Source organism: Danio aesculapii, chromosome 4, assembly GCF_903798145.1.
Source record: "Danio aesculapii chromosome 4, fDanAes4.1, whole genome shotgun sequence".
In the NCBI taxonomy this organism is placed as follows: Eukaryota; Metazoa; Chordata; class Actinopteri; order Cypriniformes; family Danionidae; genus Danio; species Danio aesculapii.
Genome location: NC_079438.1, coordinates 21,004,049 through 21,020,091, shown reverse-complemented (window position 1 = coordinate 21,020,091; position 16,043 = coordinate 21,004,049). Strand labels below are relative to the sequence as shown.

The 16,043-nt window shown below is 43.3% G+C and overlaps 2 protein-coding genes and 8 non-coding genes across 10 annotated transcripts in view; 5 read left to right on the top strand and 5 right to left on the bottom strand.

Annotated features, from left to right (window-relative positions):
• Window positions 1–16,043, top strand: part of LOC130222162 (gastrula zinc finger protein XlCGF7.1-like) — a 257,981-nt gene that overhangs the window by 229,708 nt on the left and 12,230 nt on the right. The window lies entirely within an intron of this gene.
• trnam-cau (transfer RNA methionine (anticodon CAU)) lies at window positions 506–578 on the bottom strand. The gene has a single exon. It is a non-coding gene; the product is annotated as a tRNA-Met (tRNA).
• Window positions 673–755, top strand: trnal-cag (transfer RNA leucine (anticodon CAG)). Its single transcript has one exon. It is a non-coding gene; the product is annotated as a tRNA-Leu (tRNA).
• trnam-cau (transfer RNA methionine (anticodon CAU)) lies at window positions 1,940–2,012 on the bottom strand. Its single transcript has one exon. It is a non-coding gene; the product is annotated as a tRNA-Met (tRNA).
• On the top strand, window positions 2,107–2,189 carry trnal-cag (transfer RNA leucine (anticodon CAG)). Its single transcript has one exon. It is a non-coding gene; the product is annotated as a tRNA-Leu (tRNA).
• Window positions 3,325–3,397, bottom strand: trnam-cau (transfer RNA methionine (anticodon CAU)). Its single transcript has one exon. It is a non-coding gene; the product is annotated as a tRNA-Met (tRNA).
• Window positions 3,492–3,574, top strand: trnal-cag (transfer RNA leucine (anticodon CAG)). The gene has a single exon. It is a non-coding gene; the product is annotated as a tRNA-Leu (tRNA).
• trnam-cau (transfer RNA methionine (anticodon CAU)) lies at window positions 4,759–4,831 on the bottom strand. The gene has a single exon. It is a non-coding gene; the product is annotated as a tRNA-Met (tRNA).
• trnal-cag (transfer RNA leucine (anticodon CAG)) lies at window positions 4,926–5,008 on the top strand. The gene has a single exon. It is a non-coding gene; the product is annotated as a tRNA-Leu (tRNA).
• On the bottom strand, window positions 13,830–14,651 carry LOC130222642 (gastrula zinc finger protein XlCGF49.1-like). The gene has a single exon (XM_056455172.1). The coding sequence runs from the start codon at window positions 14,649–14,651 to the stop codon at window positions 13,830–13,832; it is 822 nt and encodes a 273-aa protein (XP_056311147.1).

Sequence of the window (16,043 nt, the reverse complement as noted above, 5' to 3'; positions counted from 1 at the left end):
CCACAATTTACGCAGCGTAGCAGTGGCCCTGGCAGCGTTAATGGGCACTGTAGACTGCAAGGTTTGAAGCGTTTGCGCAACATCAAGGCATTGTCTACAGCAACTCGGAAAAGCATGTGTTCAAAACAATGGACGTGGGCTTTAAAGCAAGAGCACTGAACCGGGATCAAAAGAATTGTCTTGAAATGCCATTTAGTGGAATGTCCTGAGCTGCCGTTTATTTTTCATTCTATGCGATTCGCAGGGCTTTTCGGCTAATCCTCTTACAACGTCAAGTCATGACATTTGACGGATCCACGTCAAACGTCAAGCGATAACGTGACAGGAACGGGAGCATCTTGCCATCATTGCTTCAGACTCAGGAGATGTTCTTGGAACGTCACGCCGCATGCCCTCCAGAGGAGCTGTAGCCTTTTTTGCCCCCGGGAAGCATAAACTGCACGGAAGGTAATAAAGTACGCCGCCCGGTCACCTAAGTGCTCCCGTGTGCCAAAAGGTGCGACCTTTCTCCGTGTGAGGCTTGAACTCACGACATTCAGATTATGAGACTGACGCGCTGCCTACTGCGCCAACGAAGCAGACTGCTGGAGCTGAGCAAGCTGTGAAACACCAGCTTTCATGTCATGGTGCTGCGATGTGGCTCCTAGGAGACAGCTCCTACTAACTGTGCATGTCAGGATGGCCGAGCGGTCTAAGGCGCTGCGTTCAGGTCGCAGTCTCCCCTGGAAGCGTGGGTTCGAATCCCACTTCTGACAAACCTAGTCTTTGGCTGTGCGTTCAGGCTCAAGTATTTAACTCTCTGGCGCCATGTCCGAGTGATACAGTAACACTGACTGCATCAATCTCTTTGCGTCACAGTTTACGAAGCGTAGCAGTGGCCCTGGCAACCTTAATGGCACTGTAGACTGCAAGTTTTGAGGCATTTGTGCAACATCAAGGCATTGTCTACAGCAACTCGGAAAAGCATGTGTACAAAACAATGGACGTGGGCTTTAATGCAAGTGCATCGAAAGGGGATCAAAAGAATTGCCTTGGAATGCCATGTAGTGGAATGTCCTGAGATGCCGTTTATTTTTAAGGCAATGAGATTCGCAGGGCTTTTCGGCTAATTCTCTTACAACGTCAAGTCATGTCATTTGACTCTTTGTGGGAAAGAGAAGAAAAAAAGCTGTGTCAGTCAATCAACGCGTTTTCAAGACGCTGTTCTGAATGTGTGTTTTTGGATGCGGTGGTCTCCGGATGATGGGCACGAGTATCGCATCACAGGTCTGGGGGTCCAGCATGTCGATGCAGTGCCCGCGGACAGCTCATGCTCTCACTGTGAGGACGTGGCTGTTGCACAGCTGAGATCTCAGGCTCAAGTATTTAACCCTCTGGCGCCATGTCCGAGTGATACAGTAACACTGACAAAGTGCCGCATCAATCTCTTTGCGCCACAATTTACGCAGCGTAGCAGTGGCCCTGGCAGCGTTAATGGGCACTGTAGACTGCAAGGTTTGAAGCGTTTGCGCAACATCAAGGCATTGTCTACAGCAACTCGGAAAAGCATGTGTTCAAAACAATGGACGTGGGCTTTAAAGCAAGAGCACTGAACCGGGATCAAAAGAATTGTCTTGAAATGCCATTTAGTGGAATGTCCTGAGCTGCCGTTTATTTTTCATTCTATGGGATTCGCAGGGCTTTTTCGGCTAATCCTCTTACAACGTCAAGTCATGACATTTGACGGATCCACGTCAAACGTCAAGCGATAACGTGACAGGAACGGGAGCATCTTGCCATCATTGCTTCAGACTCAGGAGATGTTCTTGGAACGTCACGCCGCATGCCCTCCAGAGGAGCTGTAGCCTTTTTTGCCCCCGGGAAGCATAAACTGCACGGAAGGTAATAAAGTACGCCGCCCGGTCACCTAAGTGCTCCCGTGTGCCAAAAGGTGCGACCTTTCTCCGTGTGAGGCTTGAACTCACGACATTCAGATTATGAGACTGACGCGCTGCCTACTGCGCCAACGAAGCAGACTGCTGGAGCTGAGCAAGCTGTGAAACACCAGCTTTCATGTCATGGTGCTGCGATGTGGCTCCTGGGAGACAGCTCCTACTAACTGTGCATGTCAGGATGGCCGAGCGGTCTAAGGCGCTGCGTTCAGGTCGCAGTCTCCCCTGGAGGCGTGGGTTCGAATCCCACTTCTGACAAACCTAGTCTTTGGCTGTGCGTTCAGGCTCAAGTATTTAACTCTCTGCGTCACAGTTTACGAAGCGTAGCAGTGGCCCTGGCAACCTTAATGGCACTGTAGACTGCAAGTTTTGAGGCATTTGTGCAACATCAAGGCATTGTCTACAGCAACTCGGAAAAGCATGTGTACAAAACAATGGACGTGGGCTTTAATGCAAGTGCATCGAAAGGGGATCAAAAGAATTGCCTTGGAATGCCATGTAGTGGAATGTCCTGAGATGCCGTTTATTTTTAAGGCAATGAGATTCGCAGGGCTTTTCGGCTAATTCTCTTACAACGTCAAGTCATGACATTTGACTCTTTGTGGGAAAGAGAAGAAAAAAAGCTGTGTCAGTCAATCAACGCGTTTTCAAGACGCTGTTCTAAATGTGCGTTTCTGGATGCGGTGGTCTCCGGATGATGGGCACGAGTATCGCATCACAGGTCTGGGGGTCCAGCATGTCGATGCAGTGCCCGCGGACAGCTCATGCTCTCACTGTGAGGACGTGGCTGTTGCACAGCTGAGATCTCAGGCTCAAGTATTTAACCCTCTGGCGCCATGTCCGAGTGATACAGTAACACTGACAAAGTGCCGCATCAATCTCTTTGCGCCACAATTTACGCAGCGTAGCAGTGGCCCGGGCAGCGTTAATGGGCACTGTAGACTGCAGGGTTTGAAGCGTTTGCGCAACATCAAGGCATTGTCTACAGCAACTCGGAAAAGCATGTGTTCAAAACAATGGACGTGGGCTTTAAAGCAAGAGCACTGAACCGGGATCAAAAGAATTGTCTTGAAATGCCATTTAGTGGAATGTCCTGAGATGCCGTTTATTTTTCATTCTATGCGATTCGCAGGGCTTTTCGGCTAACCCTCTTACAACGTCAAGTCATGACATTTGACGGATCCACGTCAAACGTCAAGCGATAACGTGACAGGAGCGGGAGCATCTTGCCATCATTGCTTCAGACTCAGGAGATGTTCTTGGAACGTCACGCCGCATGCCCTCCAGAGGAGCTGTAGCCTTTTTTGCCCCCGGGAAGCATAAACTGCACGGAAGGTAATAAAGTACGCCGCCCGGTCACCTAAGTGCTCCCGTGTGCCAAAAGGTGCGACCTTTCTCCGTGTGAGGCTTGAACTCACGACCTTCAGATTATGAGACTGACGCGCTGCCTACTGCGCCAACGAAGCAGACTGCTGGAGCTGGGCAAGCTGTGAAACACCAGCTTTCATGTCATGGTGCTGCGATGTGGCTCCTAGGAGACAGCTCCTGCTAACTGTGCATGTCAGGATGGCCGAGCGGTCTAAGGCGCTGCGTTCAGGTCGCAGTCTCCCCTGGAGGTGTGGGTTCAAATCCCACTTCTGACAAACCTAGTCTTTGGCTGTGCGTTCAGGCTCAAGTATTTAACTCTCTGGCGCCATGTCCGAGTGATACAGTAACACTGACTGCATCAATCTCTTTGCGTCACAGTTTACGAAGCGTAGCAGTGGCCCTGGCAACCTTAATGGGCACTGTAGACTGCAAGTTTTGAGGCATTTGTGCAACATCAAGGCATTGTCTACAGCAACTCGGAAAAGCATGTGTACAAAACAATGGACGTGGGCTTTAATGCAAGTGCATCGAAAGAGGATCAAAAGAATTGCCTTGGAATGCCATGTAGTGGAATGTCCTGAGATGCCGTTTATTTTTAAGGCAATGAGATTCGCAGGGCTTTTCGGCTAATTCTCTTACAACGTCAAGTCATGACATTTGACTCTTTGTGGGAAAGAGAAGAAAAAAAGCTGTGTCAGTCAATCAACGCGTTTTTAAGACGCTGTTCTAAATGTGCGTTTCTGGATGCGGTGGTCTCCGGATGATGGGCACGAGTATCGCATCACAGGTCTGGGGGTCCAGCATGTCGATGCAGTGCCCGCGGACAGCTCATGCTCTCACTGTGAGGACGTGGCTGTTGCACAGCTGAGATCTCAGGCTCAAGTATTTAACCCTCTGGCGCCATGTCCGAGTGATACAGTAACACTGACAAAGTGCCGCATCAATCTCTTTGCGCCACAATTTATGCAGCGTAGCAGTGGCCCTGGCAGCGTTAATGGGCACTGTAGACTGCAAGGTTTGAGGCGTTTGCGCAACATCAAGGCATTGTCTACAGCAACTCGGAAAAGAATGTGTTCAAAACAATGGACGTGGGCTTTAAAGCAAGAGCACTGAACCGGGATCAAAAGAATTGTCTTGGAATGCCATTTAGTGGAATGTCCTGAGATGCCGTTTATTTTTCATTCTATGCGATTCGCAGGGCTTTTCGGCTAATCCTCTTACAACGTCAAGTCATGACATTTGACGGATCCACGTCAAACGTCAAGCGATAACGTGACAGGAACGGGAGCATCTTGCCATCATTGCTTAAGACTCAAGAGATGTTCTTGGAACGTCACGCCACATGCCCTCCAGAGGAGCTGTAGCCTTTTTTGCCCCCGGGAAGCATAAACTGCACGGAAGGTAATAAAGTACGCCGCCCGGTCACCTAAGTGCTCCCGTGTGCCAAAAGGTGTGACCTTGCCCCGCGTGAGGCTCGAACTCACGACCTTCAGATTATGAGACTGACGCGCTGCCTACTGCGCCAACGAGGCAGACTGCTGGAGCTGGGCAAGCTGTGAAACACCAGCTTTCATGTCATGGTGCTGCGATGTGGCTCCTAGGAGAAAGCTCCTGCTAACTGTGCATGTCAGGATAGCCGAGCGGTCTAAGGCGCTGCGTTCAGGTCGCAGTCTCCCCTGGAGGCGTGGTTTCGAATCCCACTTCTGACAAACCTAGTCTTTGGCTGTGCGTTCAGGCTCAAGTATTTAACTCTCTGGCGCCATGTCCGAGTGATACAGTAACACTGACTGCATCAATCTCTTTGCGTCACAGTTTACGAAGCGTAGCAGTGGCCCTGGCAACCTTAATGGGCACTGTAGACTGCAAGTTTTGAGGCATTTGTGCAACATCAAGGCATTGTCTACAGCAACTCGGAAAAGCATGTGTACAAAACAATGGACATGGGCTTTAATGCAAGTGCATCGAAAGGGGATCAAAAGAATTGCCTTGGAATGCCATGTAGTGGAATGTCCTGAGATGCCGTTTATTTTTAAGGCAATGAGATTCGCAGGGCTTTTTGGCTACTTCTATTACAACGTCAAGTCATGACATTTGACTCTTTGTGGGAAAGAGAAGAAAAAAAGCTGTGTCAGTCAATCAACGCGTTTTCAAGACGCTGTTTTGAATGTGCATTTCTGGATGGGGTGGTCTCAGGATGATGGGCACGAGTATCGCATCACAGGTCTGGGGCTCTAGCATGTCGATGCAGTGCCCGCGGACAGCTCATGCTCTCACTGTTAGGACGTGGCTGTTGCACAGCTGAGATCTCAGGCTTAAGTATTTAACCCTCTATCGCCATGTCCGAGTGATACAATAATACTGACAAAGTGCCGCATCAGTCTCTTTGCGCCACAATTTACGCAACATAGCAGTGGCCCTAGCAGCGTTAATGGGCACTGTAGACTGCAAGGTTTGAGGCGTTTGCGCAACATCAAAGCATTGTCTACAGCAACTCGGAAAAGCATGTGTTCAAAACAATGGACGTGGGCTTTAAAACAAGTGCACTGAAAGGGGATCAAAAGAATTGTCTTGGAATGCCATGTAGTGGAATGGGGTACCCTGCCCCATGTGAGGGTCAAATTCATGACCTTCAGATTATGAGACTGACGTACTGCCTACTGCTCCAACAAGGCATACTACTGGAGTTGGGCAAGCTGTGAAACACCAGCGTCCATGTTGTGGTGCTGCGGTGTGGCTCATAGGAGACAGCTCCGACCAGGCAAGCACATAAGGATGGCCCAACAGTCTATGGCACTGCGTTCAGGTCAGAGTCTTCCCTGGAGGTGTAGGTTAGAACCCCACCGAACCTAATCTTTGGCTGTGCACTCAGGCTCAAGTCTTTAACTCACTGGCGAAACACTGGACGTGGGCTTTAATGCAAGTGCACCGAAAGGGGATCAAAAGAGTTGTCTTGGAATGCCATGTAGTGGAATGTCCTGGGATGCCGTTGATTTTAAAGGCAATGGGATTCGCAGGGCTTTTCGTCAAATCCTCTTACAATGTCAAGTAATGACACGGATCCACGTCAAACGTCAAGCGATAACGTGACAGGAATGGGAGCATCTTGCCATAATTGCTTCAGACTCAGGAGATGTTCCTGGATCGTCAAGCCGCCTGCCCTCCAGAGGAGCTGTAGCCTTTTTTGCCCCCGGGAAGCATAAACCGCATTGAAGGGAATAAAGAACACCGCCCGGTCACCTAAGCGCTCCCGTGTGCCAAAAGGTACCACCTTGCCTCGTGTGAGGCTTGAACTCACAACCTTCAGATTATGAGACTGACGCGCTGCCTACTTTGCCAACAAGGCAGACTGATAGAGTTGGGGAAGCTGTGAAACACCAGCTTCCATGTCATGGTGCTGCGATGTGGCTCCTAGGAGAAAGCTCTGGCCAAGCATGCATGTCAGGATGGCCAAGCGGTCTAAGGTGCTGCGGTCAGGTCGGAGTCTACCCTGAAGGCATGGGTTTAAATCCCACTTTTGACAAACCTAGTCTTTAACTCTCTGGCAGCCTTAATGGGCACTTTAGACTGCAAGTTTTGAGATGTTTGCGCAACATCAAGGCATTGTCCACAGCAACTCGGAAAAGCATGTGAACAAAAAATTTGACGCGAGCTTTAATACAAGTGCACTGAAAGGGGATCAAAAGAATTGTCTTGGAATGCCATGTAGTGGAATGTCCTGGGATACCGTTGATTTTTAAGGCAATGGGATTCTCAAGGCTTTTTGTCAAATCCTCGTACAATGTTAAGTCATGACATGTGACGGATCTACGTCAAACGATAACGTGACAGGAATGGGAGCATCTTACCATCATTGCTTCAGACTCAAGAGATGTTTTTGGAACGTCAAGCCGCCTGCCCTCCAGAGGAGTAGTAGCCTTTTTTGCAAAGGGGAACCTTGAACCACATGCAAGGGAAGAAAGATCGCTGCCCGGTGACCTAAAATGCTCCCGTGTGCCAAAAGGGACCACCTTGTCCCATGTGAGGCTCAAACTGACAACCTTTAGATTATGAGACTGACGCGCTGCGTACTGCACCAATGAGGCATACTGCTGGAGTTGGGCAAGCTGTGAAACACCAGCTTCCACGTTATGGTGCTGCGGTGTGGCTCTTAGGAGAAAGCTCCGGCCAAGCAAGCATGTCAGGATGACCACATAGCAACAACCTAGCAATGCCTTAGCAACCACCTAGCAACCCCTTAGCAACCACCTAGCGACACCTTAGCAACTGCCTGGCGACACCTTAGCAACCGACTAGCGACACCTTAGCAACTGCCTAGCAACACCTTAGCAACCGCCTAGCAACATCTTAGCAACACCTTAGCAGCCACATAGCAACCACCTTAGCAACCGCCTAGCAACACCTTAGCATTCACCTAGCAACACCTTACCAACCACTTAGCCACCATCTAAGCAACCGCCTAGCAACCACCTAGCAACACCTTAGCAACTGCCCAGCAACCACCTAGCAACACCTTAGCAGCCGCCTAGCAAACCACCTAGCAACACCATAACAACCACCTAGCAAAACCTTAGCAAAACCTTTTATGTTTTAGAATAGGATATGTCATATTTTTTATAATATTAGTAAAGCAAACACAGGCCCTATATGTGCCATTTACATATATTTCAGTTAATATGGAAAACGAGTGCATGTTTTTACTAAAACTAATATTGGATTTTATTATAAATGCTTGTGTAAAACAATATAGTTTGCACAAAGAAATGATGGGGTTCTTCTATAAAGAAGTCCACCCCATTTAGAGCGTCATTATGGGCATTTTATGTTATAACTAACATGGTTCAAGTGATGGATCTGCGACAGAGAAACTAGGGGTTTTGGGAAACACTCCTCATTACATTACAACAATGCATTGTACTATGATAGTTCAACCGCGAGTTGTTGTTTGGGAAACGCACCCCTGCCTAGTTAACCTAATTAAGCCTTTAAATGTCACTTTAAGCTGTATAGAAGTGTCTTGAAAAATATTGAGTCAAATATTATTTACTGTCATCATGGCAAAGAGAAAATAAATCAGTTATTAGAAATGAGTTATTAAAATTATTATGTTTAGAAATGTGTTGAAAAAAATCTTCTCTCCGTTAAACAGAAATTGTGGAAAAACTAAACATGGGGGCTAATACTTTTGACTTATATATACACACACACACACACACACACACACACACACACAGATATACATATATATATATATAATGTGTAAATGTGTAAATTGAAAAGAATCACTTATGGATTCAAGCAGTCAGGCAGGAACTGGAACAAAATGTTGATTACTTGTGTGAAGACTAGTGTGTATGGCTTTTGTGCTTATGTAAACATATTCAAGGGCATGGACAGATGGGTAGCATTTTGATTATATGCAGTAGGCCGCTCTGGCTAAATTGTAATTTTTGTGTGAACTACCCCTTTATATGTTTCTGTAAGTAAAGGTAAAGTTAAATATTATATTACAGATATTATTTGAAAAAATAAACCTTAGATAGGAAGTTGTGAAAATAGGAAGGAAGAGGTCATAAGTATGAGGAGGAGATTTGGACTCATATTAATAGGAAGTAATGTGTTTTAGACATGCAAGTCATCATAAAGTGGATTAAAAATGTTTTTCAAAATTGTCTTAAAAATGTTTAAAGTTTTTGATCAGCTTCAAATCCTGAATATCTGTGTGTGTGTGCGTGTGTGTGTGAGAGATTTTTTTTGTTGTTGATTTTTTATAAAATACTTTATTACATGATTTTTCATTTCACACATTGTAACTCCACAGCAGATGTAACTGCAGCTCTCCTTCCTCCACATTCCAGACAGCGTCCTTATAACACCACTGTTGTTCAAAGGTTTCAGCTTCATTTACGGCCTTATAATACTTCAAATCTATTGTAATTCTGGATCTTATGAATGCTTTAAAAACTCTAAATCTCTTGACCATGTACATCATCTATTTAGTTTCTTCTTGTGACAAGTTCCTTGAGCAACTAAACAGTTAATGAACTGCCATTTCAGTTTCTGTTTCTGACTATAGCCAGCTCCAGAATAAACTTACACTGAGTCAAATTCTCTCCACATTTCAGGAAATCTCTGCTCAACATATCAAACTATTGTGTTAAGCATGTACATTCCAAATAGCACTGATACACAGTCTCTCTATGTCCACAGAAGATACACTTGTCATGGACACTAGAGTTAACAACACATATGAAAGCATTAACTGCCACAACCCCCTGCTAAATCCTCCATTGTAAATCCCCAACACGTTCTGTCAATGGTGGTTTAAACAAAACTCTTCACACTGGTTTTCCCCCCTGAAGTATCATTAAATATCCATTCTTTCTGTTAATCTGCCTTTGTCTTCTCTCTGATCTGTAATATTAATAATAATGTTAGACATTTGTTTGGATATGATGTGTTCTCTTCAACAAGCAGCTTTTCTCTTCATTCTACAGGCTGTTCACTCTGGCAGTTGGTTAACTATTTGTAAGCTAGCCTATAATAAACAGCAGAGTTATTCTGCAATCAGGTGATGTGCTCCATCAGGCACAATCATCTTAATAGTATCTTGTAGTGTGCTGTGCCGCAGTTTTCATATCTTGTACTGTGTGCACGTTTAAGATTTGAGATAATATATGAGCAATATCACACTCGTAGCAGTGCGATCACACCGCCCTTAACCCGAAAGTGAAAAAGAAAGTGATCTTTTTGCTGATGAAGGCGAGGGCCGTGAGGGAGAGGGTCGGTGTAACTGATGAAAGTAAAGACCGTGGGGTTCGCTCACTATTCTGCTGCCCAAGGCGGCCGCCCAGGTTGCTTCTATGTAAGCGGCATCCCTGAACACACGTCGGCCACAACAGAAAATAAAAAAAACTGCAACTGCGTTATTTTTTTTAACGCGTTAAATATTTAAAATTAATCACGTAAATTAACGCTCTAATTTTGACAGCCCTTCAACTTCTAATTTACATTATAGTGCAGGTATTCTTTAATTATACCCATTATAATAATTATGGATATGCAATATTGGTTGATGTTTTCGAACATGTAACAAGGAACATCATTGAAAAGTAAATAACATAACAGCCATTACCTCATCCATGGTTATAACAACAACTACTATAATAACATTGTGAACATTATGAACCCCACCACCACCTAATTTTGTTGAAGGACGCTGAACAGATACAATAATAATACTTCAAAGAACTGTTCTTCTTCTGAAATAACTTCTTTCCAATGCACAGAATTACAAGAACTAACATTTATTAAACCCTGACTGGGAGATCTGGCAGAACAACAGTTGTATTCTATATAATACTAAAAGATACAGCCCTGATATTGTCAACTGTCTGCCAAAAACAGACACAAAAGGAATTTTTTCGTGTTTTTTGTTTTGTTTTTTTTGGTGATGGTTGGGTGGATAAGCCTGTTTTGCATTAAATGCAGCTAATATGTGAGTAAAACTGACTTGCAGGGGGCAGAACATGGCTGTGTTGATGGTTTGATGCTGGTGGGGGATTGGTGCTTGTGGGGGTTGGCAGACAGTACCAGAGGGATGATGCTTTTAGTCCATGTGATTATGCATAGCAGATGATGACAGATGTTTGATATCTCTGCCTCTGCTGGTCTTTTGCACACATTACATATCACTTTGGTTTTATCTGCAGAACACAGAACTTGAGCAAGTGTTTTTGACTGGTTCAGGACCAAGAGATGGATCAGCAGCAGCGACACTTTTTTCTATTTGGTTACCCAAATCCATGTGACGAGTTTCAACTAAGTTAAGTTAATGAGTGAGGAGAAGCTATGCTAAAGTTAACTAGCCTATAGCCTATTGCTGTCTGCAAAAGACAGAGTATTTAAACATACCTCATACCTCAACTCATTGTTCAAGCTCTTGTCCTCTCTAAACTGGACTATTGCAACTCTCTGCTAGCCGGGCTACCAGCTAGTTCTATCAAACCTCTTCAGCTGCTTCAGAACGCAGCAGCACGAGTGGTCTTTGATGAACCCAAAAGAGCACATGTCACTCCGCTACTCACCCGTTTGCACTGGCTTCCAGTTGCTGCCCGCATCAAATTCAAAGCTCTGATGTTTGCTTACATAGTGACCTCTAGCTGTGCTCCTTCGTATCTGCTCTCACTTCTGCAGATATATGTGCCCTCCAGAAACTTGCGTTCTGTGAATGAACGTCGCCTCGTTGTTCCATCCCAAAGAGGGAAGAAATCACTTTCCCGAACTCTCACATTCAATCTGCCCAGTTGGTGGAATGAACTCCCTAACTACATCAGAACAGCCGAGACACTTGCTGTCTTCAAGAAACGACTAAAAACGCAACTGTTTAGTCTCCACTTTTCCTCCTAATCTGCAATTGCCTCTCTGGCTATACCACTAACTGAGCCCTCTTTCTCTCTCTCTCTCTCTATTAAAAAAAAAAAAAAAAGAAAAGAAAAAAAATTTCTACTAATGTTTAGACTTTTACACGCCTGAAACTTGTCTATAGCGCTTGTTCACTGCTGCTCTTATAGTTGTGTAAATTGCTTCCTTGTCCTCATTTGTAAGTCGCTTTGGATAAAAGCGTCTGCTAAATGACTAAATGTAAATGTAAATGTACCATATAACTCCCACAAGTGCATACAATTCGACACAACTACACAAGCATTGTTTTAACCTTTTTAACCAAACGTTAACGTTACTCTGTGAACAGCCTATTGTCTAAATTACCACACTAATAGAGCTACGTAAACAGAGCAAACATGAGAGCACCCGACTGCAGATGTCAATAATGCAGCTCCTGATCAAACTTCCCTTCCCGCTTCCCAAAACTGTCTCCAGAACCCAGTTTAGAACCCAGGCTTTTTCAGTTTATTCATAATAATTTGCTTTTGTATAATGTTATTATTAGTAGCAGTATTATTTATTATATGCATATTTATATTTGTTTTATTAAAAACAAGCTAAGATTTGCATACCTGTCAGGTTTTATACCATATGGGGCATAGCATGTGTATTAGGATATTTTTTAACACACTTCGTTATTATTGTTCATTTATTCGTTTGCTGGAAATTAAAACTGAATTTAGAAATAGTTTTGAAACAAATCTTTGCGCTTAAGCAAAATTAATTATTTATAGGCTAATGGATGTCTGTGCAAGAAGTTTCCTAATCCACGAGAGTGAAAGTGAAAGTAAATAATGAGGAGGCTCATCTCTCATTCTAACACTGTAGATGCTGTTTAACTGTTTTCTCTCTAGTGAAGGGTTCATTTTTTCCACTTACAAAGTCTGTCATGTAAATAACAAATGTGCTATGGCGCGATGCAACTGACTCTTAAAGGGAATGGGAGATGAGATTCTGATTGGTTTATGTTAAAAACACACCTATAAAGCGGATTTTCCGTCCTTAAAATAGCATAAGTGGATTCCGACACGCCCTTAATGCTTTTGCGCTTTGCACTTGGATCGTCATAATAGAGCCCTTTATGTTTAATCCACATAAATTTGTTAAAGTGTTAAGTTAATTTAATTTGTGTTGTGACAACATGAAAGAATTGTGTGGAACTCTGCAGTTTTTACAGTGTGTGCAATGTGCACAAATACGGTTATCAGTTCATAATAAGTTGAAACACATTGTTAGATTTTGCTGTATTCAGCTTAACCATTTTTGGGTGGCTCGTCACTGAATAGATGACTCTAATACATAAAGCTGAGCAAAGTTCTTATGGGGAGAAGACTTAAATAGTAAATAGTAAATAGTGCAGTTCCTCAGCAGTGATGTTAACTCGTCGGTCTTCAAGTAACTTAACCCAAAGTACAGTCTGTGAGACACTACTTTATAACAAAGGATGTAACCCCTTGGAGATTACCCAACTGCTTTGGTTGGGTCACAACTCTTGAGTTCCTGTAGGCCATTTGGTACACATCTTTTCAGATGCAGATACTTTTTTGCATGTGAAACAAGCCACACAATCTATCAACATATAGAGTTATATTGCGTTCTAGTAGCCCAGTAGCAAATCTTACAACCTGGTACTGGTTGTCAAAATCTTCACCCCTCTTCAGCTATTGAGTTTACATCTTCAGGTGTTCAAAGGGTTTCATTATCAGTAACTTGATATGTATTTAAGAGTTCACACTTGTTTGGCAAGCTGTCCCGGGAGAGAGCCCTAAGCTCATAAGATCCTCGAGCCCTGGGCTCTCTCCCGTAAGCAGGGTGAGAGGAGAATTTGAGCTTAGGTAGATCTCCATTAACTCTCCTGACTTGTTTCTGTCCTAATGACAAATACAGGAATGGCTAAAGAGAGATATATGGCTTACTAAGATTTAGAATTTTCAGTTTACTTAGGTTGTACGTTTTTGGACTGTGGGAGGAAACATGGGAACCCGGGGAAAATGAAAATAGTTCATAAATAAACTTCAAATGAATGAACAGCCAAACTACATGAAAAAGCTGCTGTTTGAATATACCTGTGTTTGTGTGGACATGGTCTCATTTATGAGGACTCTGCTCTCCATTATGAAGCTTCATGTGAGCGCTGAGGCTTCTTTTACGGTTAAAGCCCTTTCCACACTCACTGCATCTAAAACGATCCTCATCTGAGTGAGTCTTCATGTGTTTGTTAAAGGAGTCTTTGCGTGTGAGACTCTTTCCACACTGATCACATGTAAACACTATGGTTCCAGTGTGACCATCCATGTGGTTCTTGAGGCTAGCTTTGGTTGTGAAGCTCTTTCCACACTGAGCACATGCAAACGGCTTCTCTCCGGTGTGACTTATCATGTGGTGTTTGAGTGTGTTTTTATATGGGAAACTTTTACCACACTCTGTGCATGTGTAAGGTTTTTCTCCAGTGTGAATCCTCATGTGGACTTCAAGGGTGCAATTTTGCTTATAACTCTTTCCACACTGAGGGCAAGAATAAGGCTTCTCCCCAGTGTGAATTCTCATGTGCACTGCCAAGTTTCCTGCATGATAGAAGCTTTTTCCACATTGTTGGCATGTGTACGGCCTCTCTCCAGTGTGAATTCTCATGTGGGCTTTAAAGCCTTGTATTTGACCAAAACTCTTTCCACACTGTTCGCAGCTGTAAGGTTTCTCCCCAGTGTGAACTCTCATGTGAACATCAAGGCTTGGCTTTTGACTGAAACTCCTTCCACACTGTTTACAGCTGAAATTACACCTGGATTTGGATTTCCGAGGTCTTCCGCATGATGAAGTCTTTTTAGTCAGTGTGGGTTTTTCAGCAGTCGTTATCTCTTGGTGTTTCTCTTCCATTTCATTCCATTGATGAGTCTCTTCTTTCAGCACCATCAGGTCTTAAAAAAACAACAAAAAAAGTGAACTTTAGTATGAAGGCACAAAGCGACAAGCATGAAATGGATGTTTCACCCAAAATTTAAAATGACCTTACCATTTACTGTCCGTCATGTGGTTTTAAACATTTCCTTTGTTCTGGAACACAAAGTAAGCCAGCGTTTTTTCACAATATCTTCTTTTGTGTTCAACAGAATCAAGAAACTCATAAAGGTTTAAAACCACACGAGGCAGAGTAAATGGTGAGGCTATTTTCATTTCTGTGTCAGAAATACCTTTAAAGGGTTCCTATTATGAACCTTTCTTATAAGATGTAAAATAAGTCTTTGGTGTTCCCAGAATGTGTCTGAGGTTTCAGCTCAAAATCAGATCCTATACCTTGCAGAATATTTAATTTTGGGCATCAGAGGAAAACCAAGCTCTTTTTGTGCCTGCGGCTTTAAGTGCAAATGATCAAATGCACTTGTCCTAGATTACTCATGTTGTGTTACTCATGTATATCTTCCAAATAATAAAAATTTACAAATAATAATATTAACCCGTGGTTTACCAATGTAAAACATCTGTTAATGAACACCTAGGATTATTTTTTAATCCCAGGTAAAGCATGAGCAGTGTGGAACGTGATTACAGATAACTCAGGATTCTGTTTATCCAGGGTTAGAATGACCCAGGGTAAACAATTTGAAGTTTAAATAACCCTAAGAATACTCAGCATCAGCTCTCAGGATAACCAAAGTACAATGACAAACAGCAACATACAAAAATTGTCATTCATGTCATAGCAGTGACCTGATCTCATATGCTATTTTTTAGAACTTCAGTTGCCTATTGGACAAATGATCAGGAATAATAAACGAGAGAAAACAGTCACACTACTTACTCTACACACAAGTGTGTTCATGACTATACATATAAAGAGAAATGATAAGATAAGAAAATATGACTTTGCAACATCAAGCAGCATTAGGCATGGGCCAGTATAAGATTCTGACGTATGATAACCTTGGATAAAAATATCACGGTTTCATTGTACTGTGATTACTGCTTTAAAATATATTCTTTTTAAATGCCTGGGTCCTTTTAAATACAAAATATTTTCTTTTGAGAAAACTTAAAAAAAAAAAAATTGGAGCAGTAAACATGTCAGGCTAAATCATTCAAATGAATCATTGACTTCTGCTGTCTTCATTTGTTTCAAAAACACAGATTTCTTTACAATTTAAAATGGCCTCTTAGGATTTATTTTTTGCTGGAGATACTGTTGTCATGAAAAAAATTAAATATAAAAAAAACCTTACATATACAGTAAGAAGGCAAGGCAAGGCAAGGCAAGTTTATTTATATAGCACATTTCATACACAGTGGCAATTCAAAGTGCTTTACATA

What these genes read in the sequence shown, in the direction of transcription:
- LOC130222642 (XM_056455172.1), bottom strand. Translation starts at nt 14,651, where the DNA reads ATGGTGCTGAAAGAAGAGACTCATCAATGGAATGAAATGGAAGAGAAA.